Genomic DNA, 25,821 nt, shown 5'->3' with positions numbered 1-25,821 from the left:
GCCTGTCAGGTGCCAGGATCCACCACATAATGCACGGACTCAGGTCTCTCAACAACAGGTACTAATATGACTCTGTCATTGTACATGTGGGTGTGAATGACCAGAGATGTACCACTCTGGACTACATGAAGAGAGACATGGAGGCGCTCTCTGATTATGTAGTCTAGGTGGGTATGACCCTAGCCCTGAGCAGCATCCTACCATCACCCAGAATGATACCACAGTACAAGCAGAAAATTATCAATTTTAACAATTGGCTAAGCTTCTGGTGTCATTCTAAGGGGATCCAGTATCTGTCTGCCTGGGATGACATGATTAACAGACCTCGATGCTTTGCCAGAGATGGCTTGCATCAGTCACCCCCGGGGCTTCCGGATACTGGCCAAGGCTCTTACCACCCCTATAGTGCCTTTTTCTGGTGGTGTTCCAAAGACCAAATTACCACTATAACAGCTGCAAACAAATGCAACCTGAGGGTCATGCTGCTCAAAGCCAAAAGTCTAAATCACAAAATGCACTTGCTCGAAGAACTCCTTAAAATGGAGAACATCGACATTTGTGCTAACACAGACCTGGTTCAAGGCAGCAGAAAGCACCCCTGCACTACCAGGCTATAACTCACTCCACACCTTTCAGCCCCAGAACTTGGACCGAAGCTCCAAAGGCGGTGTTGTTTCCATATTCATAAAGGATGCGCACACCTCCAGACTGGTAGCCCAGCATAGCGCATCACAGATATTTCAGGTGCAGCTAACATTGGGTAAGACAGCGATTCAGGTTGTAGCCTGCTATAGGTCCCCAACAATGTCCCAAGACTCGCACTTCCATGTTCCCAAGCACATTGGAGAATATTAGGGTCGAACCTAACACTCTCATACTAGGCAACTTCAACTGCTTCTCCATTAACTGGGAAAACTACTCGTACCAGTACACTTGCCAAACGTTTCCTGGAATTCATTAATTCAAATGCCCTGGACCAGCTCATTCTTACCCCCACTAGAGGTAGCAACATCCTTAACCTGGTCATTAATAACATGGGCGACTGCTGCTCTACACCAATAGTCAACTCCTCCCTGGTTAGATCAGACCACAAACTAATCACCCTGGAAATCCACAGCCCTCCCACCTCCCACTATCACAAAGGTAACCACCATAAAAAACTTCTCCAAAGCTAACTCTGGGCTCCTAAAAACAGAGGTGGCTAACTTCACGGCACACATGCAAATGGAGAATAGTTGCATGACCGCCGAATCATACACCAATGCACTGTACAAACACATACACAAATGCATGGATCTCACAATACCCAATAGAACCAAGACACACTGCTCCAAAAAAAAAAAAAGGAAGTCAATATGGTGGTCCCCTGCCATAAACAAACTCTACAACAGTAGGAGGAAACTGACGCAGAATAAGATGGAGCCCCAAGACTGGGAAAACTCCCTTATCAGCCTCAACAAAAAGTTGAGATCCCTCATCAAATCCTCTAAAGCTACATATGAAAACAGTATTGCAGCAGACAGTAAAGACAACCACAAGGCCTTCTATAGTTATGCAAAGAATCTCCATGGCAATACCCAGATTTGCACTGCACAATGGTACCTCCTATACCGAGCCAACAGATATTGCCAATATACTGGCCAATAGATTCAGTGCCAACTTTACCCACCCCCCTCAAGGACCAATCACAATATCAGTAGACTGCCAGGTACCCAGTATTACTGCTGCACAGGTTAAAAACGGCACTGTCCAAGCCCAAGAATACAGCTTCCATGGGACTGGACAGTATTCCTGGCTGTTCTCTACATGAACTACAGAGTGAACTGGCACCTCACCTGTGTGCCCTGTTCAAACACAGCCTCACACCTCAGGCTTTGTCCCTACCAAATGGCGCACTGCTACAGTCATCCCTCTTCACAAACGAGGAGCGACTACAGACCCTGGGAACTATCGCCCCATTAGCCTGACAAGTCTGATATGCAAAGCTATGGAACACACAATCATGGACCTAATAAACAAGGATATAGGGAATCTCCAAACTCTAGATCCCACATAGTTTGGTTTTGTGAAGGGTAGATCATGCCTGCTTAACTTGGTTGACTTCTTTGAGTCAGTCACCATAGCTGTGGATGAAGGCAAGGTGGTTCCTACAGCCTACCTTGATCTGGCCAAGATGTCGGATACCATTCCCCATTCAGGAATCATAGAAAAACTCAAGTTAGTCATCAACCCCTATATCACTAGGTGGGTTGCAAACTGGGTCACAGATCGAACCCAAAGTGTGAAAGTAGCAGACTCCAAGTCAGACTGCCGACCAGTCACTAGTCGAGTCCCACAGAGTTTGGTCCTAGGTCCTCATCTGTTTGGTATCTACTTCTCTGAAGTCCAGGTGAACAGAAAGGGTCTCTGCATGTTAGGAGCTATTATTAACTCCCCAAGTGATGTTGACATCCTACAGAAAGGCCTCACTAAGAACTACTGGTGTCAAAACCACAGCTCAGTGCCAAAAAAATGTGTCATCATCCCCTTTGGGAAAAACTCAGTTCCCATGAATTACCACATCGATGGGAGTCCACTGAACACAGAAGGTGTTATAAGAGATCTGGGAACACAGGTTGACAGCAGCCTCTCTTTTGACCACCGCATTGCCACTGTGGTCAGAAAGTCCTATGTGGCACATCTCATTACTTAGGGAATTTGCATTCAGGAAGAAAGAGAGGTCATTGTCTCCCTCTACTCTTCCCTCATTAGTCCAACCATCGAGTACAATGCCCCATTTGGCATGTACCTCACTAGACACCTGCAACAATTGGAGAGGCCGCAAAAGTACCTCACAAAGAGGATCCTAGGCTTTAAACACTTGTCCTATATGGACAGACTCAAAAAACTCCAAAACTCCAACTATTCTCGGTCTCATATCGCCTACGTAGAGGTGATCTCTGCTTGACATACAAAGTCAGGTCGGATCCAGCTCAGTTAGAAATGCTACATCTAAAGAAATCCAAATCCCTCCGCACCACACTGTCCAGTGATCTCAACCTCATTACCACAAACAGAATGTGCTGGAGGGACAGGTTCATAACCCAGAGCCTGCCCTTGGTATGGAATAGACTTCTCATACATGTCAAATAGAGTACCTCATGGGCCCTCTTCAACAGAAACCTTGATGAGTGGATGGGAAATAGAAAATTCACCCCGGGGATCACTCCAGTGCCTCTTCTCGACAGAGGCAGTGGGAACTACAGTCGGGTGGCACAATGTCAGGGTAATCCTATGGGCTAGGTTAGTAAAGGCTCAAGGGCCATTAGCCTAGTACATACCTATGAAGGGAGGGGAGAACGACTAAGTAAAGAAAACACTTTCTTTTCTTAATAGTATTTTATCTGTGTTGCATGGTTTTCTTTGCATGCTCTTTTTGGGTGTAATAGGGATTATAAACAGGTGTTTTTATTCTTCTCCCCTCTTCTCTTTTTCTTCTTGTGCAGTTTTGAGAATCCTATGCAATGTAATGATTAAAAAAAAAGGAAAAAGGGAGTCTGGTTAAGGGGGCATGACAGAGTTCAAATTAATGTGCTCTTCATTCTTGCACGAGGAAATGACTGATTAAGGACCTTTATTTTAAAACAGAGAGCAAGTAAATGAGAAAAGAATATCGATTATTACAAGTTTTTTTCCTCTAGCACTTGCAAATATGTATACTAAGCAGCATTTCTACAGCTGCCTCCATGAAGACAATCAGATAGAGAAACTGGAGACAAAACGAAAACAGTCCTTGAACCAAATAAGGAATCAGATGCAAAAACCAGAAAATACAAGAAAAAGAAAAATAATCTGGTTCCACACAGCAGTGAAGATCAATATGTCCTTTATTGTAGTAGGTAAGCGCTTTCTCGGAATAACATCCACTTCATCAGACTGACAAAGATAGGATAGCAGTTACATTTTTAAACACTAAAACATCCAATCAAAATTCAGATAAAATGTGCATCATAGCTAAAAGCCATGTGATAAAATACATCTGTAGAATATATAGAGCATTAAAAAATTGAATAAAACAGACTAAATGAACAATATGTACTTAAAACTGGTAAATACAATAGTAAAAAATAATAAAAGATGGACTACTGAAATATACATGATAAAATATTAAGAGAGAGATCAATGCTTTAATGGCCGTGCTTTAAGGAAGGGTTTCAGGGAAACTCTGTTTAAACCAGGAGGTTTATCAGCTTGAAAGTGCAAAATCCATTTCTGTTCACTAGATTCTGTTCTATTATTTATGTCACCTCCTCTCTTGGTACTATGCAGAATCTCTAGTACCATAAAGCTAAATTTATGTTCTTTACCCTCTTTAGCTACATGTAGTGATAGTGCGCTGGTTTCTTTAACATTCCTGATATCCCTAAGGTGTTCAAGTATTCTATCCTTAAACACCCTGTTCGTTTTCCCTATGTAAAATGAGAAGCAGGTAGTACAATAGCAAAAATAGATGACATTTTTTGACAGACAATCTGCATAAAAAGCAGTATCCATCTTAAAACCCAAAGTGGGATGTGTGAAATTATTACCAATATGTATATGTGTACAGGCCATACAATTCCTACACATATATGTACCAAGTCTATCAGATATTATAGTTGATTTAGTATTAAAGGATCAATAACAGAGCTGACTCTTAAGTGATCTATTATTTCTAAAAGCAAAATCTGGCTGTGTGCCAATGACTCCATTCAACTCATGTACAGTAGACAGACTATCCCAGTTCTTTTTAATAATATCACATGCTACATGCACATTACTGGCAAAGGTCAATGGCATCCTTCGTTTATTCCTAGAGGTATCAGTGGAAGCATCACTTGAGAAAGTATTGTCAATATTATCCCTGTTGCTATTACTAGTGGGGAGGGGAAAGAGTATGGCTGGCACTTACCTGATCTATGCCGCCATCTTTCTGCTATTTGAGAATCAATAAGTTTACTACTATAGCCTGTTTCTAAAAATTCTTAAGTGTTTGTAATGCAACAATGAGACTATCATCATCACTAAAAAGTCTCATAGTTTGAAATATCTGTCCTTTCAACACATTGAATTTCATGCGATTCGGATGCATACTGCCACAGTGTAGAACATTATTCTTTCTAACAGTTTTCCTATACAAAGTAGTAGACACACTGGATAAATTATTTTTAGTAACTTTAACATCCAAAAACTCTACTTCTTTATCAGAATATTCATAGGTAAATCTCAAAAAAGTATTCAACTGATTTAAGTATAAAAGAGACTCTTTTAGCTGCTGCTCTGAGCCATGCCACAACAAAAAAATATCAACAAAACGTTTATACCATTTGATGTTAACCTGGTATTCATTAATCAAAAGTACATGTTTAGCTTCCCAATTAGTTAGGGACAGGTTGGCGTAGCTATTAGCACAAGCTGTGCCCATAGCTACGCCAGCTTTTTGTGCATAATAAACATCATTAAAAATAAACACATTGTTTTCTAGGATGATTTCCAAAAGTGTGCAAATAAATGTCACCTTAGTATCAGGGGTGTTTCTCTCACACAGTAATTCTCTGACATTTTCAATTCCCCATTCATTGGGTATAACAGTGAACAATGATTCAATATCCAGAGTTGCAAATAAACATTGTCCTAAGATAATTTCATTTTGTTTAGATAGATCATTTAAAAAACTCCTGGTATCCTTTAAAACAGTGCTACAATTAGCCAAGGCAGCATGCAAAGTCTTAATATCGATCCTTTAATACTAAATCAACTATAATATCTGATAGACTTGGTACATATATGTGTAGGAATTGTATGGCCTGTACACATATACATATTGGTAATCATTTTACACATCCCACTTTGGGTTTTAAGATAGATACTGCTTTTTATGCAGATTGTCGATCAAAAAATGTCATCTATTTTTGCTATTGTACTACCTGCTTCTCATTTTACATAGGGAAAACGAACAGGGTGTTTTAAGGCTAGAATACTTGAACACCTTAGGGATATCAGGAATGTTAAAGAAACCAGCGCACTATCACTACATGTAGCTAAAGAGGGTAAAGAACATAAATTTAGCTTTATGGTACTAGAGATTCTGCATAGTACCAAGAGAGGAGGTAACAAATAACAGAACAGAATCTAGTGAACAGAAATGGATTTTGCACTTTCAAGCTGATAAACCTCCTGGTTTAAACAGAGTTTCCCTGAAACCCTTCCTTAAAGCACGGCTATTAAAGCATTGATCTCTCTTTTAATATTTTATCATGTATATTTCAATAGTCCATCTTTTATTATTTTTTACTATTGTATTTACCGGTTTTAAATGCATATTGTTCATTTAGTCTGTTTTATTCATTTTAACGCTCTATATATTCTACAGATGTATTTTATCACATGGCTTTTAGCTATGATGCACATTTTATCTGATTTTTGATTGGATGTTTTAGTGTTTAAAAATTTAACTGCTATCCTATCTTTGTTGGTCTGACGAAGCGGATGTTATTCCGAGAATGCGCTTACCTACTACAATAAAGGGCACATTGATCTTCACTGCTGTGTGGAACCAGATTATTTTTCTTTTTATTGTAGAAACTGGAGACAGTCTGGTGGAAGTGGATTGGCTGAGGGAAAAGAAAAAACAGAGAAATTGAATAGGACATAATGTTCCCTGAAAACAATCAGGGGGCTTCCTAGGTGTGACAGCTATAAAGATAATACAAAACCAGTTGGACTTGAAGTAAAGTTCTCGCAGTTTTTTAAATGCAAGGGGATACCAATATAAACAGATGCTTTTGTTTTTTTCTTGTTCACCCTTCTCTCTTTTTCGTTGTTCAGTTTTGAGAAATCTAGGTACTGCCATGAAAAAAATGAGGAGGAGAAAGGAAGGGTCTGGTTAAAAGAATATGAAAAAAGAAAAATCAGTGCGCTTTCTCCCATGCTTGCATAAGGAAATGGTGTAAAAATCCTGGCGTTATCCAGTAACAAGTTTATTACAAAGCATGTAAATTGAAAAGAATATTGAATATTGTAAGGCTTTTTTTCTGATAAACAAGATACCCTTATCAGTTCCGTTTCTGGTTTGCTTGTCACTAGAAGACAATTTGATAAAGAAACATGGCTTGGATAAAGTGTTTACTGAAAGCATTCAAGTGTATCCTCAACTGGGAGAGTTATATAGATATAAAAAAATCAAATAGCACTTACTAATAGCACAGGCTGTACCATGCGTCTTAGCATGACTAACCTTTCTTTTTGGTCATCTTTTGCCTGTCTGTGTAGCTATCAACTTAGAACTTATTTTCTTATTAGGAAGCAAAAACTTCAATATTTCAAGTTGTACTTAGTTTTGTGTGTTACTGTAAAGGTCATAGGTTTTAGGAGGTTTTTTTTTTGGGGGGGGGGGTTTATTCTGTTTGAGGGCTTTCAAAAAAAAAAAAAAAAAAGTTATGTAAGATGTGACAGGCGTAAATTGATACGGCATGAAACAACTGTATAAAAGACCAACCTGCAAAACATTATGTATATGTAACAAAAGTTGGAACTAGACATTTAGCAAAGCAGCAATTATATATAAAAGGTGGTAATGATATCTATACAAGAAAATTATGCTTTCTGTAATGCCTTTCAATCTGAATGGTTTTACAGATAAATATAAAAAAGTGGTGAACTATATTAAAAATGTACAGTGTAAATAGCTGTGCTACAGGAGTCAACTGAACGTGTGAATTTGATAAAGAAAGGTTTTCAGGATGATTATTCAGTGGAATATGTGGGGCAAAGGAAAAGGAGTGTAAGAGGAGCCCCAACACTGAAAGAAAAGGGAAACAAAGATAATAATGGAACCCCTAAAGCGGCTATAATGGAGCTGAAGAACATTCTGGGAGAAATAATCAGCTTTCAGCAAGGAATATTACTTCTAGATGGAGACTGGAATTTGGTTTGCAACAGTGAAGATGTGTCTGGGGGGCCTAGAAGGGAGTGTAGATTTTTGAAGAACTTTATGAAAATGTTTGGCATGGAAGATGTGAATTCAGTACTTGGAGTGAGTTTACATATTACTCACCGCGATACAAAAACTGGGCTGTGCTAAATCGATTTCATATCACACAGGAACGTGTGCATTTAATTGAAGGTCTTGAAATGCACCCAATAACTATTTCAGATCATGCACCAATAATAACTAAAATAAAAATGCAAGGTAATGAAATGAAAATAATGACACACTGGCACTTTCCCACCTACCGGTTGAAAAGAGAGGTAATTAAGGAATGGGTTGTGGAACTAATTCAGGAGCTACTAGAGAAGATAATTTGTCTTTTGAAAACATAGCTAAGGAGTGGGATAAAATTAAAGTGGAGTTTAAAACTAGGTTGGAAATAAAAGAAATGCAGATATGGCTAAACAGAAACAAGAATTAAATTAGAGAGACAAATGTTAAAATATTGCAAACTGGGGGAATCTCTCAGAACAAGAAAAGGAGCAAATGCATAATGCTAAACATAAAATAAGGGATTACCTCGATAATATGCACAAGTTTAGAAAGACTGTTATTAAGCAACTGTTTTTTTTATAATAATTCTAGAGCACAAAAACTTCTAGCACAACTCAGGCAACAAAAAGTGGAAAGGGCAGTCACCAAGCTTAGGGAGCCTATAACAAGGAAGATAAGAGACACTGTAGAAGTATTAGAAATATTTCAGAACTTTTTATGAAAATTTGTATAAAGCAGAGAAATACGGAAATCAAGAAAAGGTACAAATGGAAATGTTTATGGAATAATTAAATATGCCAAAGTTAGAGGTAGATCAGCGTGGTTTTGTGGGCAGGAGGCAAGTGTTTGACAATACTGACAGAACACTGATGATACAGAGTGAAGCAGAATGTAAGGAGTACCACTTTTATTGGTGTGTCTTGCTGTAGAGAAAGCATTTTACAGAGTAGACTGGGACTTCATGAGCAGGGCAATGAAAGCATTTGCTTTCCCAGATACAATTATAAGGTTGATTAGAAGAATATCTGAGGGATGGGAGGCACGAATTAAAGTGGGTGGGGTCCTTGCCGATTATTTCTGCATGCTTGAGTAGAGAAACCAGGCAGGGTTGTCCACTTTCTCCTTTGTTGTTTGCATTATATTTACAACCACTGGCAAAATAAAGGACACAGAAATTCAAGGATAGAATTGGTATAGTAGTCAGGAAAAGATGGCTCTATTTGCAGATGATATTTTAGAAATGACAAAGCCAGAAGAGGACATTACAGTGTTGTGAAACATTTTAAGACAAGTTTCAAATCTTCTCAGGATACAAAATTAATGAAGCTAAAACAAAGGCAACTGCGGTAAATTATGTACCCACACACGAATTAGTACAACAATATCCATATTTATGTGGACGTGATAAAATGAAGTATTTACGATTAAGCATTAGAAATGACTCTGTGGTGGCAGCTAAGGATATGTGGGAAGAGACTAAACAGAGCATAATACAAAAATTGAGAAACTGGAAGTTTTGTTATATGGATATGGATACTAAGATACAAGCCATTAAAATGTTTTTAGTCATTTTAGCCTTATACACAGGTCAGGCACACTTATCAACTGAAGGAAAAGTTGTGGATAGCATTAAAGAGTTGAATGATATTCTCTGGGAAGGGAAGACAGCAAGGGTCAAGTGGGATAAGATGACTATCAATAGAACAAGGTGGACTAGGATTACCTAATTTGAGAGGGTATTTTAGAGCAACAGTTAAGGCTCTTATACACAGCACAAGCAGAAAGCTATAATTCAAAGTGGAAAGGAATGATGCTGACACAGGGAGGAAGGTCAATAAATGAGAGATTGGGATTTTGGATGTAGACTCTTAAGGAGAACAACCAAAATCATACAGAGTATTATATCCATAAAATAGCAGGGAGTATTCTAAGAACCAAACCAGCACAAGAATGGAGAAAAGAGATTTTGCCAATTGGGTTGACTGTGGTCAGGGGTACAGCTAACAGGCAAGAGGGGGCTGGAATTTATTGGAGAAAACTGGCAAAGGAACCAAGGTATTGGGAACAACTAACTAGAATCAGAAAGGTAATAGAATGGGAAGAGGCCAAGAATGTATTTGGACTGCAGGTTAGAGACGGCCTTCCCTATCAAGGATTGATATTAGAGTACAGCCAAAGAGAAAGAAATAGGGGGGTCCTAAATGAAAGACCAGCACTTGTAGAGTTTTTAATAGAATATAGAACAGAAGCTGCAATTAAAAATGGAATAATTTGTAAAGCATATAAAATATTGTATGATAATTATAAGAATCAGGTGAGCTTAGAAAGGATTGGGAAGAGAGATTGGATAAGCAATTCGCAAAGAGACAATGGGGGGGATATATATATATATATATATATATATATATATATATATATATATATATATATATATATATATATATATATATATATATCTTCCAAACATGCAACAAAGTTTAGAAGATTTATGATCTTTGCCTGGAAGTGCTTACATACGTATATTTATACCCCAAGTAGACTCCAAAGAATTTCTCCAACAGATAGACAATGTTGGAGGTGTGACAGGCAAGAAAGAGGTAGCTGGGAACATTTTTTTTACAAGTGTGATGAGCTGGCAGACTTTTGGGATTCCCTGCAGACCGCTCCGTCGTAAATGCTGGGTGACTAGTTTGGACTGACTGGGAAGATAAAATTTGAGTTATGCTACAGAATCGGAATTGCCTACACATAGTAAAGCCTTGCTGAACCCAATTATGGTGTCTGCCAAAAAAGCGATTTCTAGAAAATGGAAATCAAAGTCTAGACCAACTTTACTAGAAGTAATGAATATAGTAACAGATAAAACAACTGGAATTGGGATCTTTAGAAAAGGGAAGGAGCAAACTACATTGGAAAAAATGGGAATTGTGAGAACAATATATGCAGCGCAGGAGCGAGGTTTAAGAGTCAGGATTTGAATGAGCTACATAATGCTTAACTGAAAATGACTGGATGGTTTAGAAGTGATGTATAATGTTTACAACTATAGTTATTTCAATGATGTGATGTAAAGTGTTTGCAATTAAACTGATATAATTTTGTACGTTTTTCATTTATATAAATGTAAGATTGCCTTTGTCATATGTGTAAATTTAATAAAGATGTTTGGAAAAAAAAAAAAAGGTGAAAGAGGGATGTAATCCTGCAACAGTGATCAGACATTTACCATTATGTTAAGTTCTTACACAAATGTACTAGACTTGCCTTATGACCATTGTAGCAATATTCCTAATGGTTAGTAAAAGTCCCAAAGCTTTCCATAAGTAAACAAAGGAGGAATGAGGCACAGAGCTGGAATCCAAGATTCTTTGCAGAAAAGACCTGGCAACTCCAACCCCAGCTCTGAAAATGGCACCAGTTTTGCAATGCTTTATAAAGGTATGCACAGGTGACCAGGTAACAACTTCCAAGATTGATCTGGAATGGAAACATGAAAAAAGCACCAGAAGCAACAGTTCTGGTATAAAGAGCTATTACCAAACCTCAAGTTCTCTGCCATGAAAGGCAAAAGAAAAAATGAAATGGCAGGGGCGATTTGACTGGAACACGTGGTCCAGCTTTTTATCCAGAAAGGAAATTAAAAGATGGCCAGACTTTGATAGATATGGTAATACCTCAGTTGCCTATGGACATCTAAAGACAGCAGAATTCTCTTTCCCTCGTTTTCAGAGAAGGGGGGAAATTAATTGTCTGGTTCAAACGCATTGTATTAACCATTTTAGGCATAAAAGATGGTGTAGTCTTAAGTCTATCCCTATCTTTATGAAGAGACAAACAAGGAGGATGCCGGGCAATGAGAGCTTGCAGCACAGAAACCCTTATAGCAAAAGTAACTGCCATTAGCAGTATGGTCTTACAGGTAAAAAAACAAGTCTACAGGCTCAAAGGGGTTGAGAGGAATTCACTTTTACCACAAACACAGCTCAGGTCCTAAGGAGGAGTAATGGATTTTCTAGGGGACCCAGAGGTGAAGCATGCCTTTTAGAATTTGTTTGACCTCAAAAATGTGAAGACAAGGGTTGATCTAAAGAGGACAGGCAGAAATAGCTGACGAAATGCATTTTTATAAAGGAATATGCCAACCTTGAGTTGGGCAATACACACACAAGAAACTATAAGAGGGACATCCACTACATAAGTGTCCCGACTCTTCTTATAGCAACAAATAGAATTTTTTTTGTAGCAGGCTTCCTGACCTCCTGTATTATCTGCAGTATGTCCTTTGAAAATGTGTCTAAAGGGTATTACAACCCAATCATTCAGAGGGTTAGTTTCAGATTATGGACATTTGGATGCATTAGAGAGCCCTTTTGCTGTGTGAGCAAGTTCACCCTGAGGAAGTTTCCTTGTGCTGGATTGCCCTGAAACAGATAAGAGCAAGGGAGCCAATAGGGAGTCAGCTGCAGCAAGATTTTTGGCTTGTACTTTTTGATTTTCAGGGAATGCTGAAAATCACAGGGGGGTGGGGGCGTAAAGGAATCTTCCCTTCCAGGAAATGGTATCCATATTCTCAGCTTCTGAACATGGAATTCTTTGAACAAAACAGTCAGTTTGGAGCCAGAGAGATCAATCTGAGGATTACCCCACTGATGAAACATTATACAGAACACCTCTGTTCATCATACATTCATGAGGATCTGCCAGGAATCTGATTAAAGAATCCAGCACTGAAATGTTCTCCAAAGAAATAAACTGCCTGAAGAAACAGAATGTGCTGTATAGCTTTGTCTCAAGCAGTCACTGCCAACCTGCAAAGGCAATAAGATCTTGTCCCACCCTGCCAGTTTGTATACCACATAACAGTGTTATCTGTTAATATCCAAAGGGTGCCTGGGGACCAGAGGTAATGTAAGGACTGCAAAGTGAGAAATGTCACTTTCATTTCCTGATATATAGGTGGTCCTTCTTGGCTTCCTGATCCATACACCCAGGCAAGACTGACATTTATGAAAGGTGCCAGCTTTGGCAGGGGTATATAGGGACAGGAGAGAGAAAAATCTGTTTAGAATGCCTTCATTATTTTACCTCTCTGATGAGAGCTCTTAAAAAAATGTCAGCAGTAGTTGGACCAAGCAGAGAACCCATATCCAGAGGAGCATCCAAGAATTAGATTTAACATACTCTGGGACTGAAGCATATGCACAAAGAACCTCTTCAGAAAGAAGAAAAAAACAGCAGCTACTCTAGAGGAAGCATTAGCTGCATTTAATAGAATGCTTTGCAACATGGAAAGCAGCATCGAGCAAAGAAAGAGCAGAATTCTGTAATAAGACAAAAGCATGTCAAAATTCCAGAAGAGATACAAATATCTGTTCATGTTTGACTGGTAATTTACAACATAAAAGGCCAGAGTGGAACAGGTGTACACCTTTTGTCTACACCAGACAAGAATCCTGCTATCCTTCTCATTAGGAAGAGGATTTGAAGAGAAAACAAGCTTAGCATGTTTATCACATTCTGGTGAAATGACTGTAGTTAGATGACTGATTCTTATACAAAACTTATAGGGATCTGGCATCTTATCCTACCTATCAGACATCTTAGTGGGCTAGAGAATGGGTCTCAGGAATCATACATGTGATGAAGGTGGATTGCAACCCCTCCAGAACCAGAGGAATGTTAGAAGGTTTAGTTACCCCATCCACATGATCATCAGGTCCAGTACCTTTTCCGTATATCCAACACCTGCTTTCCCTCCCATTGAATATGCTGCATCATAAGCCCTGTATCCCCAAAGGACATATCCTTCATATGGAAAATGGAGGCAGTGTCTTTCTATTCAGACTAGTAACCCACAGTGGAAATATGAAGAGAATAAGCTATAGCAATCTCCAGAATCTGACTTCTTTCTCAGAATTCCCGGCTCTTCTTAAGGGCAGCACCAGAAGGAGAGGGAGTGTAAAAGAACTGTGGGGCCTTCAAAGACATCAAGACCTTGGGAGAATTCATATCACTCCTTCTGATGGTTTCTGAGGAACGGGTGAGGAGGACAGATGCATTTCATCTTCTGCTTTTTCTTAGCTGAATAAGGAACTTGGCGGTGATGAAGCTCAGACTCCTTACATACTTCTACAGGGGAACTCTGCATTTCCTCTTGAACCAGAATCAAGGGAATGCCATTGGGTACCACTGAAATAATCAGCCTTGTTTCCTCCTTTGCGACCAAGTGAGCTGTCTGATCAGCCAGTTTGGACATGCTAAGGGCTGTGTCATGTCAGTCTCTGGCAGGGTCTCAAGAGAACCCGCAGCAGCTGAAGCATCCAAACAATCCAAACACTAATCACGAGACACAGTGGAGACATCTGGGTCAGACTGCACAGCCATTCATCCAGCTGAGATTTTTTTCAGCTTCCCTTTTAGATATGGGATGTCCAAGTGAGAAGGGTCAGTCACCATTTTCACTTGCTCCTTGAGTGTTTGGTTTTCCAAGTATATCTTGAGAGAAGACAAACTTCTTATAAGGGTGTTGGGTACAAAACCATGGCAATTGGAGCAATTTTTATAGTTTTGGCAAGCTCCAAGGCAAAAAAGGTATTTGTTTTCCACAATCACTTGTTTTAAGTTGATACGAAAAAGGTTAATATTTTGTCAAAAAATATGAAAAAGGAAATTCTCTAAAGAGGATACTTATCTGCCCAAGGCAAAAGAAACTGACGACAGGTGTATGTCTAACAGGTCGACAAAGAAATGGCTGGAGAGGAGAAAGTTTAAGGTAATTTGTGCCTATATGTCTCTTATGTACCCTGGAGTCTTGGTGTGCACAGGGGTCATACTTTGGACATACAGCATGAGATAAGACACCTAGACTTTGGCATCCTTGTTGGACATAACATCTATCCCCAACAGAAATTCCCAACTATTAGTAACACTGAAACAGTGAACATAGTAAGGTCATCTTCTGTAACTTTCTGCTGTGAATGGAGGCAAACAAATCTACTTGCGGAGTTCCCCATAGGTAGACAATTTCCTGGACACAATAGGGTGCAACATCCATTTATAAGGCTTTGTCCTGGATCTGTTCGGGGAGCCTGTAAATGTGTTCTGCTATAAAAGAATGCAAGTTACCTGAAGGATTAGATCATGCTGAATTGCAAGCCTCCACACAATCATGGCTAGCCTGCATTGGGGGGGGGTTAGGACCTGCCCCGCCACCATGTATGAACATACCACACCACTAGGTTAGTCATTTTTAACTGTGGTGCTAAAATGCACAGTTGGTTCATTGATATCATTAGTGCCATCATCACTTTGGAAAGGGGTGTTTGTGTTTTCCTATGTCACCTGTTAGTAATTGAGCCCCATCTACCTCTAGCCTTGGCACATTTAAATTCTTCCATAAACATTTCCATTTGTACTTATTCTAGATTTCCACATTTCTCTGCTTTATACAAATGTTCATAAAATTTCCAAAATATTTCTAATACCTCTACAGCATCTCCAGTAATTTTCCTTGCTGTAGGCTCCCTAAGCTTGGCAACAACCCTTTATTTTTTGTTGCCCGAAACATTATGCTAAAAGCTTTAGTGCTCTGGAGATATCAAAAAATGGTTACCTAAATAATCTTTCTAAACTCATGCATATTACCAGGTAGTCCCTTATTTTCTCTTTAGAACTCTGCATTTGCCCCGCTCCTTGTTCTGGAGATTCCCCTTATGCTGCAATACTTTAACCTTTGTCAGTACCTTTAAATTGCTACTTCCTAAGCATATATTTGTATTTTATTTCTACCATATTTTTAAACTCCACTTTCAATTTTATCCCGCTCCCTAGTTACAGTTTCTGAAAATTTTTCTATCTTCCTAATAACCCCCAAATAAATTCTTTTACACATTCTTTAAATTCGTATCTGTTTACAGATAAATGGAGGAGCACCAGTGTCTCATTTTTATTTCATTACCCTGCATTTTTGTTTTAGTTATTATTGGTGCGTGATCTGAAGTAGATATTGGATGCTTATCAAAACTTCAATTAAATGTACATGCTCCTGTGAAACAACGGCTGTCTAGCCTAGCCCAGTTTTTGTACCTTAAGAATATATACATTCTCACAGTTCTCCTACAACTAAATTCACATCTTCTATACCAAATATTTTCTTGATTTTTTTCAAAAATTACTTTTATTTTTTCCCTTCTAGCCCCCCCCCTAATATAGCCTCACTGCTGCAAATCAAATTCCAGTCCACAGCTAAAAGTAATATTCCCCTCTAAAAGCGGATTATTCTCCTAAGCTCCATTCTAGCAGTTTTAGGTGGAATATAAAATGCATGCCAGCGTCATCCTCTTCCCTTGCTACTACAAATCTACCATTATCTTTTTTCCTCTATCACTACTGGAGCTCCTCTAGCAATTAATACAAGTACTCCCCCTTTACTTTATCCCACATATTCTGCTGAGTAACCACCCCAAAATCTTAATGTCAAATTCACATGCTCAGTTCTTTCCAAATTTGTTTCCTGTAAGGAAAGTGATGACATTATGATATATTATTCTCATATTATGTGTGAATAGCTTTTTTCTTTAAATATCTAATTTCAGCATGTGTTACATGCATACAGTGATGTCTGGCAGGTTGATCTTTTGTTTGTCATATCCATTTAAACCTGTCACATCTTACAAGATTTTTTGTTTTAATGAAAACTCTCAAACAACCCCCCACATCACCCCTATAACCTATTGATACAAACACACAAAGCTATGTACATTGTTAAATAATGAAATGTAACCCTCTTAATAGGAGCAGTTGTCTCAGAGCTATTACTAACAGGCTTGAATTAACCTATAATGAAGGTTATCCATGCTAAGACCAAAGGTACAGCCTGTGCTTCTACTTACACTAAGTGCCCGCCTGTGTTTCTGTCTTATATTTATTCCTCTCCCAGATGTACAGAACTTGAATGCCTTCAAAAAATGTAATCTTTTAGCCATCAAAATAAAAAAATGTTCTGTTTTATTGCCTTTATTTGCTTGTCTCCATAGAAACATGAGAACCAAATACACAGTTGCCTTCCACTACAAGCTTCTCATGTTGCACTGTAAACATTTGCTTAAGGAAACTTTTCATTACATTCAATGTCATTTCCTTTTCTTGCTTCCACTTGAAACTTATTGTTAGCTCACGCCAAGGGTCTTAATCCAGTCATTCCCCTATGCAAATGAAAAAACGTATCAGTTTTACTTGTATCATGCTCTTTTGTCCATACCTGCATTTTAAAACTAAGAAAAAAGGGAACAAAAAAGGCATGTTTTTACTTTAGTATTCCCATTACACACAGAATAGCTGAAAAACACAGAATAGCTGAAAAAAGCTTTACTATACAACATGAATAGTTCATATTTTATACAGTGTTAATTTTTGTTTTTACAGTTACCCCTTTCCCTCCTCCTCCACTGTAATTACATGTTCTTCCAAATATTAATGGCATGAAGCAGGGCATATGTTTGAGTCCCCTACAAATTTAACAAAGTTAAACAAAAAAGTCCAATATTTCCAGGTTCTCTTATTCCACCATATTTCATATATGTGATTGAAGCTTTGCAATCTCACATTTATTCACTAAATTTCAGAGTTGCTGTTTTATTTACCTGGTGATCTATAGCTACAGTCTCTTGTTAATTCCCAAAATACTCCTGGTTCTTCTAGTCAACGCCTGTTCTTTCTGCATCTCATGCATTTTCCTTTGGAGCACTGGAAAAGGTTTCACTGAGTCTCTCAATGAGCTTAATCATCAGAAGAAGAATAAGAAGTATAATCTCTTTGTTTGACTGCTCACTTTTTGCTGGACAAACTTTTGTATCAATGACTTTAATCCTCTAGGAAAAAAATTCTGAAGATAGATAGATACAACAGCTTGAAACTCACACCTCCTTGACATTCTCCTATTGCTGGAAATGTACTCTTCTGTTTGGTGTACAATGAGTAATCATTTTCCACAAACACTCTTACTGTCCCCAACTCTTAGTACTTTGTCTTTCTGTCACAGTTTTGACAGAATCTACTCTTTCTGCTGGTAGAATTGGATCTTTACTACTGAAGGTGTAGGTTGCTTTCTCATTGCCAGGTTTGGAGCCTACACACTATGTGCCCTTTCAGCTGTTTATTTGTGCTAAAATTAATACAGGTCTGTTCCTTCCAGTTTCTCTGGTACAGCAGAAAATCACAGGATTTCTCTACATGCTCTGTCCTCTAATTCTACCATGTTTTGAAACATCTTATTGGGCAATCTCACACGTAACCAACCTTTTCTTCATTTCAACTTCTGATTTTTACAGTTTTATCATTTCATCTGAAAATCTGTTTAAAGCTCCTTCCATTTTTACCAGCTTTTTTGTTATTGGAGTTAATATATACTTGACTGTTTCATTTAAATCAACTCTGAGCATATATGACTTATTTTTCCTCTAGATTACTGCAAATCATGTCTTGCACCAAAGCTGGAGCTTGAAGTGCTTTTTATTGAACAGCTGTAAGATTCTTCCCAGCCAGCATTTCCTCCTCACCTTTTTGTGGTTGATTTTCTTTCAAGTCCTCTAAATGTCTTCTTTGATGGCATCTAGGCAGTGCACTTTCTAGCCAGTAACTAAAGTTTACTCAAAAAGAAATTACTTCACCCTCTTTTCTGACTGTTTTCACACTGGAAGAGTGTAAATTAAGCTGTTATTCAGTGTGTGGCCATCTTGGAAGTCCCTCTATGGATCACATCTTACTTACCAGTTACTTCAGGAGTTCCTTAGGGATGTGCTTATGGACTAATGTTATTTGACATCATATTTTGTCCAAAATACCAAAGAATAACTACTGTTAGGTTTTCAAGTATATTAACTGCAGAACTGGCTTCTTTGTTTCAAGAGAAAATTGTTTTAATAATGTTTTGCATGTAAGTATTGACATTAGTAAGTAGGCAAACTCAATTGTGTTAAAAGTTAGCACTAACAAATGCATTATAATGTAGTTTACAAATACAAAGATTTTTGTTACTATGTCTTACAATTTAATATAATGGAGGTCACACAGTACAAGGATTTTGGCATTTTGATGTCTGCAAATTTCTCAAGTCAGTAAACATGTAGATGATATATTCTGTAGAGCTATCAAACAGATGGATTTCTATTAAAAATATCAGCACAAGAGATATAAAGTGCCCAATTTATATAAAACACACATGACAATGTACACTATGACCACACAATCTGCACAGAGAATTATGGACAAAGTCCTTCCCATGAAACATGAAGCACAGAAAGTGGATGGAGATCAACTACAGATTCAAGAACTGGAAAACAGATCATGTGACCTGCACAGAACATATTTCAAAATACAGTCAATTCCCAAATGGAAAGTAATTTATGTCTACATGCTTGGTGTCCAACCTCAAGCCTCCTACTATATGTGTAGCTGCAGTACACCCCACCCAAAACCCTTTGCTGTGCATCTGGCGATTTGATTCCCAGTGCATGCTTGCTCTCAATGAAGTGTGTGCAAAGGTGCTGGAAAGGAGGGGGTAAGTAAGCAATGAACAAGGAGGCTAGAAGGAAACAAAGGTGCATCCTATAAGGGAGGTAGCTGACTGATCAGGAAGATTAAGGGATTTTCTAACCAATTATCAGAAGCTGAAAAAAGGATATAAACAAGGCCAAAAGTGACCAATAACAGGAAAATATAGTGTTTCCTTTCTGACTGCAGGGGAGTCAGAGGAGGCCCTCCACTCCTAATGCCCCTTTGCTGGACACATGACAACAGATATGTACTGAAGCAAACAGTCTGCAGTGTTCTGATGATTTATTTATTTTATCATTTTGTTGGCTGGGTTAGTTTCACTAAGCAAATGGCCTTTGTTCAGGGGGGAGACCAGCAGTGGTAATTACACTAGTAGGGAAAATTTGGCCAGGACACCAGGAACTTCCCCTACTCTTTTTTCGATAAGTGGCATGGTACCTTTTACATCCACCTGAGATACTACCAACTCAAGCAGATGGTAAAGACATTCCTGCTCTCCTCTCCCTGTCATTCCAGTATTCGGGATACACTCAAGTTCAGAGAACATTACATCATGGCAGCTCACTTTCCTTAGCTTATAAACAATACAGTACACACATCTGTATAATGCATTTACTCAAACTCATCATTTTATGAACAAATATGTAAAATAAATATTTTTCTTCAGAAGGGTTTTTGTCCCCATATCTCTATCTACTCCAAGGATGTAGCACCTTGGGCCACCCACAACTTACTACTATGCAAGTACCTACAGTCTCTGTCTTCTTAAGCGCAACAAAATATGAACAAAGGGCAACTTCAGCCATTATACTGAAGCAACTTTGAGTAACCTGGACAATCCAAGAAAGGGACTGTACACCTGGTTAGTTTGTGTGTGTGTGGGGGGGGATGACACTTCCCCACAGCAAGACCCAATCATAACAGCACTTAGACGTGTGCTCAACATTCTTTGAAGTGATGCCCCTCCCCCAGCACTGTTACAATTTGGTCTAGCACTACGGCCTATCATACAGTGCCAGCTGGCATAGAGCAATGACAGATGATAAATCAGCTCAATTTCCGCCTGCTGTCCATGCCTCTCAACTGTCCCAGAGTTTGTCTCAATTTTTTTTTTTTTTAATTTTCTAGTACAGTCAGTCACAAATGCCATACATGAGAGTTTCACACTTCTTATGGTTCAGAAAATTAAATTTCTACAGTCAATGATACATCCCTTTAGGATGTCTGTCTAGACATACAACAAACTGGAATGCCCACAAAAATAACTTTACTAAAAGGTTACAAAGCCAAAACATGTTTTACACAGACCAACTTAAAGCCCTGTCATTATACTCTGTATAGTACAGAGTGCTAAGAAGTGACCTGTGTCTGGCAAAGAAGGCATTCTCTGACCCATGACTGATTAATGGATTTATTACAAATCAGCAAGTCAAATGACATCAGTAATACTCTGTCTAGGGATCAAAACCTCTTCTGTAACATCAACAAAAAGTACAGTTGTGTAACTACCATAAATGTAGATGTTAAAGTGTATTCACTGTTGCAGTCATTACACTTGGGTTATCCTGCTGGCAGGCTACCCGCAGTCGGCCCGAATTCCAAAAGTCCTGGTCCGGCATCGGTTGCTGTTGCCTCTTCCCTGACGTAAGTGCGCCAGGGGTATAAAAGATGCAGCAAACGCCATTTTCTTCTTACCCCAGATGTCAGGTGCTCCCAAAAGGGTAGGCTGTAAAAATTATGATCATAAAAAAGCACGTACATAACCTTCATCTACAAGCAAATACACCACATAGGTTGTATAGAATAGATAGGTACAGACAAGTCCCAGCAAAGAAAAAAGGGGGATGGTGGAAGGGTAACCTGGACTGCAACAGTGAATGCACTCTAACATCTACATTTATGGTAGGTACACAACTGTACTATGTTCGTGTTTCACTGTTGCAGTCATTACACTTGGGTTGAATCCCAAAGCTGAGGTTGGGCGGCTGGGCCTAAATAGAGTTTGGAGTGGCTATGAGGCCCTGCAGAACTGCAGTGGCAAAGCCTGCTCTGGATTTAGAGTAGAGAGGTAAATGGTAGTGCTTTGTAAAAGTGTGCACTAAAGTCCATGTTGCAGCCTCCAAAATACCCTTGGTTGGTACTCCTCTGAGGAAGGCTGCTGAAGTGGCTGCTGCTCTGGTAGAATGTGGCCTAATGCCCTTGGGCACTCATTTGCCATGTTGTGAATAGCAGAAACTAATGCAGTGGCCTATCCATTTTGAAATAGTCTGCTTTGAAATGGCTTTTCCTTGGGAACCAGCAGCATATGCCACCAAGAAGTTGCTCAGTCTTTCTGAAGGCTTTAGTCTTGTCCAAGTAAAAGTGTAGCTGTCTGTGCATGTCCAAAGTATGCAGAAGTCTCTCCCCCTTATTCTGTGGGTTTGGATAAAACGTAGGCAAATGTATGGTTTGGTTAAGAGCCACGCTGGGCACTACCTTAGGCATAAATGTCGGGTTTGTCCTTAAAGAAACCCTGTCCTGATGGAAAATAATAAAAGGTTCCACAGTCATTAGTGCCTGTAACTCTGAGAATCTTCTTGCTGAAGTTATTGCTAGGAGAGGAGTGGTTTTCCATGACAAGTATTTTATATCTGCTGTATTGGCAGGCTCAAAAGGAGGCAGTGTGAGTTTATCCAAGACGAAGTTGAGGTCCCATGTAGGTATTGGAGCTCTCCTTGGAGGTCTTATGTTTTTGGCCCTCTGAGAAACTGTCTTAGCAGTGGATGAGAAAAAATAGGTGGTGCCGTATTGTAATGAGCTGAAATGGCAGAGGCATGGATCTTAATTGATGAGAAGGATAGGCCTTTGTCCAGCATCTCAGTTAGGTATTGCAAAATCTGAGGAATATTTGGTTCAAACGAGTCAATTCCCTGCGCTTGGTTCCAAGCACAGAATCTCTTCCATTTGTCTGCATAAGATTTTCTGGTGCTGGGCCCTCCTTGCCTCCAAAATAACATCCATAACTGCTTTAGAGAGAGGGGTGTTCTGAATGATTACATTATCCGCCATACAGCCAGATTTAGGGTTGTGAGTTGGCTGTGCAGGATCTGATTGTTCTGTTGGGTCAGCAAATGAGGTATTAGAGGCAATGTCCAGGCTGGGCCTTGAGACAAGCTCTTTAGGATTGGGTACCAGTGCTGGCGTGGCCAGTCTGGGGCAATCAGTATCATTTTTGGCTTCTCGTCTGACCTTTAGGAGTACTTGGGAGAGGAGAGGCAGAGGAGGGAAGGCATATACTGCAAGGACTTTCCAGCTGAATGAAAGGGCGTCCACTTTCCATGCTTGCTTGTGATAAGTTTGAGTGCAGAATCTCTGTAGCTGGCAGTTGTGAGGGGAAGCAAATAGATCTATGTTTGGGTATCCCCATTTCCCAGTTATGTTGAAGATTTGTGGATCCAGTTTCCACTTGTGAGGATCGATGAGGTTTCTGCTTAGTTTGTCTGCAGAAGTATTTGTCTTTCCTGGCAGCAATTGTGCTTGCAGATGTACTTGATAAGTCAATGCTGTGTTCCACAAAGTCATGGCTTGCCTGCAGAGGGGGTAGGATTGTGTGCCCCCTTGCTTGTTTATGTACCACATGACTGTAGTATTGTCAGTCTTTATCAGTAGTTGTCCTGGATGAAGTAGGTCCTTGAAGGCTGTCAGGGCATTTTGTACAGCTAGCATCTCTTTTTGATTGATATGAAGATGCATTTGGTTTGTGGGCCATGTGCCCTGAATACATTTTCCTGCCATGTGCGCCCTCCAGGCATAATCCGATGCATCTGTTGCTAGTGTTTACCTGGCAGTGGGTAAGGTGAACGACTGTCCCTTGTTGTGATGACAGGCCTGTGCCCACCATTGAAATTCCTGTTTTAGGCAGGGAATGATAGTAATTACTGCTTCCAGGCTGTGGCAAAGTTGAGTCCAAACACTTTTTAGATACCATTGTAGTTTCCTCATATGCAGTCTTGCATATGGAGTTAGTAGAATGCAGGATGCCATGTAGCCCACAGCCTGCAGAATTTTTCTTGCAGATAACTGGGTCTTTGTTGCCATGTCTTTGAAGTAACAAAATAAGATGCCTTTGTTTGTCTGGCTTGAGATAAGCCATCTGGGCAGTTGTATTTAAGCTTGCACCCAGGAATATTATCTCTTGAGAGGGTACTAGCTTTGATTTATTTTTGTTTACTGTGTACCGTAGGCAACTTCGTAATCTTTTTATGAACGCCAGATGCTGTAGTAGAATATCTTTGTCCTTTGCTTGAATAAGGCAGTCGCCCAAGTAGGGGTATATTTGAATTCCTCTTTGTCTGCAAAATGCAATTACTGGTGCCAGGCATTTTGTGAAGACCCTGGGTGCAGTAGATAAGCCAAAGGGCAGTGCAGAGAACTGGTAGTGCAGTGAGAGCCAGCTATGAATCTGAGGTATCTTCTGCAAGATGGTCTGATAGGGACATGCAGATATTCCTCTTTGAGGTCCAAATTTACAAGCCAAGCCTTCTTGTCTAGCATGGGCAGAAGCTGATGTAGATTCAACATTTCGAATTTTGGGACGTCCAGAAAAGTATTTAGAATAGACAGGTCCAGAAATGGTCTCCAGGCTTGGTCCTTTCTTGGTACTAAGAAAACGTCTCGAGTAAAATCCTTGTCCCTGCTCTTGGTGTGGCACTGGCTGAATAGCCCTCATATCCATGAGAGATGAAACTTGTTTTTGTGCCTCTTGCTATTGATTGCATGGCAGGTCTGGCATGACTTTTACCCTCGGAAGGGTGTGAAAGTGGAACCTGTAACCCTGAGAGACTATATTTAAGACCCATTTGTCCGAGTGGTCTTGTGCCAGTTTTGTGTAAAAACTGCTAGCTTTCCCCCTAAGGGTGCTGCCAAAAAATAAGTGCTCGGCATTGGCAGAGGGAAGTCATTGGGACTGTTTTCTATAAGGCTGTGATTTGTCTTCTCCGCTCTTGGAGGTAGAAGCACCCCATTGTTTGGGCCTGTATGAGCCCTGGGGCTGTTGCCTGCCTCTAGGGCATCTGAATCTGCCTCTTTGTGGTCTGTCTGACACTGGAAAGGACCAATTCTTAGAAGGCCAGTTCCTGCTAAATTTGGGTGGCTGTACCTGTAAGAAATCCATTACTGTCTGCATAGATTTTGCCTTATCCTCCATTTTCTTTAACACCACCTCTGCCTTAACACCAAAGTATCATGCTGTAATGCAGCATCCAATAATTTTGCTTTAACACGATCAGGCAGATTCTGTTCCTTTAACCAAACATGTCTTCTAATAACGGAACCAGTAACAGCGTCCCTGCACGAGGCCTCCAGTGAATCATAGCCACATTGCAAAGTATGTTTTCCCACTTGTTCAGCTGCATGCAATAAATCCTGCGAATCTTTGTTCTCAGATCATTCAGAATTTGTCAACATTTTTTGTTTTAACAAAGACATTAAAGTATTGCTGATATTTCAGCATATGAAACTGACAATTTAAAGTCCTTACAGCCAAGGTGGCAGAAGTGTAAACTTTTTTCCCCCATCTGTCCAAAGCCCTAGAATCTTTGAGGGGACAGGGTTTTTTGCAGAAGCAGCCTTGACCCCCTTTGGGACCCTGAGATAGTTTCTGGGTCAGCATCAGGGTTTTTATAAAGAAATTTATTGGAGTCTGGGACCCTGTAATATCTGTCCGGCTTAACAGGGGCAGGAAGTAAAGAGTCTGGAGAGAGGCCGGATTCTGCAAAAACATCATCTACTATGTCTAGAACAGGGGGAATTGCAAGAGGTCTGTGCTGAGGAAGTAAAAGAAAGTCTCTAAGTCTTTTCTTAGAATCGGAATAATCCTGGCTCTCCCAATGGAAATGCTCCCTCATGGTATGCAGGGTTTCCCCAAAAGAATAGTCCTCAGGAGGAGAAGCTGAAGGAATAGAATCTTATATTTATTTACTTATTTATTTATTCCAGTTTGATGACCGGGGAGGTCCACTGGGCCTGGGGAGCCCGTTTTCAGTGGAGGCCCGGGGAGAAAAGCTCCACAATGCAAAGTTTAAGTACATGATTAAATTACAAAAACATTACAAGATTAATTACAAAGAAAAATTCATGATTAGTTGCCAAGAACGTTAGGATTACAAACAACAGGTAGCATTCTAAAGAAAAGAGAAATAAAATATTTACAATTTAGTTCACAGGGCTTAGGGAGGTTATTTTAGTGGAGGCTTGGGGAGAAAAGCTAGACATTAAAGTTTATTTAC

General features: G+C 39.5%; 2 protein-coding genes across 3 annotated transcripts in view; both read right to left on the bottom strand.

Annotated features, from left to right (window-relative positions):
* Window positions 1-25,821, bottom strand: part of SECISBP2 (SECIS binding protein 2) — a 1,593,758-nt gene that overhangs the window by 1,046,160 nt on the left and 521,777 nt on the right. The gene's annotated exons all lie outside the window — the stretch shown is intronic.
* LOC122795888 (diphthine methyltransferase-like) overlaps window positions 1-25,821 on the bottom strand; it is a 153,863-nt gene that overhangs the window by 11,433 nt on the left and 116,609 nt on the right. The window contains exon 4 of one of the 2 annotated variants that reach the window (XM_044064312.1): window positions 17,068-17,205. The exons of the other annotated variant lie outside the window; for it this stretch is intronic. Coding sequence (XP_043920247.1) covers window positions 17,170-17,205 — 36 coding nt within the window. The 3' untranslated portion in view covers window positions 17,068-17,169. Of the gene's footprint in view, window positions 1-17,067; window positions 17,206-25,821 lie in introns of those variants that run through there. 2 annotated transcript variants of the gene reach the window in all.

This window comes from Protopterus annectens, chromosome 2.part2 (assembly GCF_019279795.1).
Source record: "Protopterus annectens isolate FY-2018-M chromosome 2.part2, PAN1.0, whole genome shotgun sequence".
NCBI classification, from domain to species: Eukaryota; Metazoa; Chordata; order Ceratodontiformes; family Protopteridae; genus Protopterus; species Protopterus annectens.
This window is presented reverse-complemented; position numbering and strand designations above follow the sequence as displayed.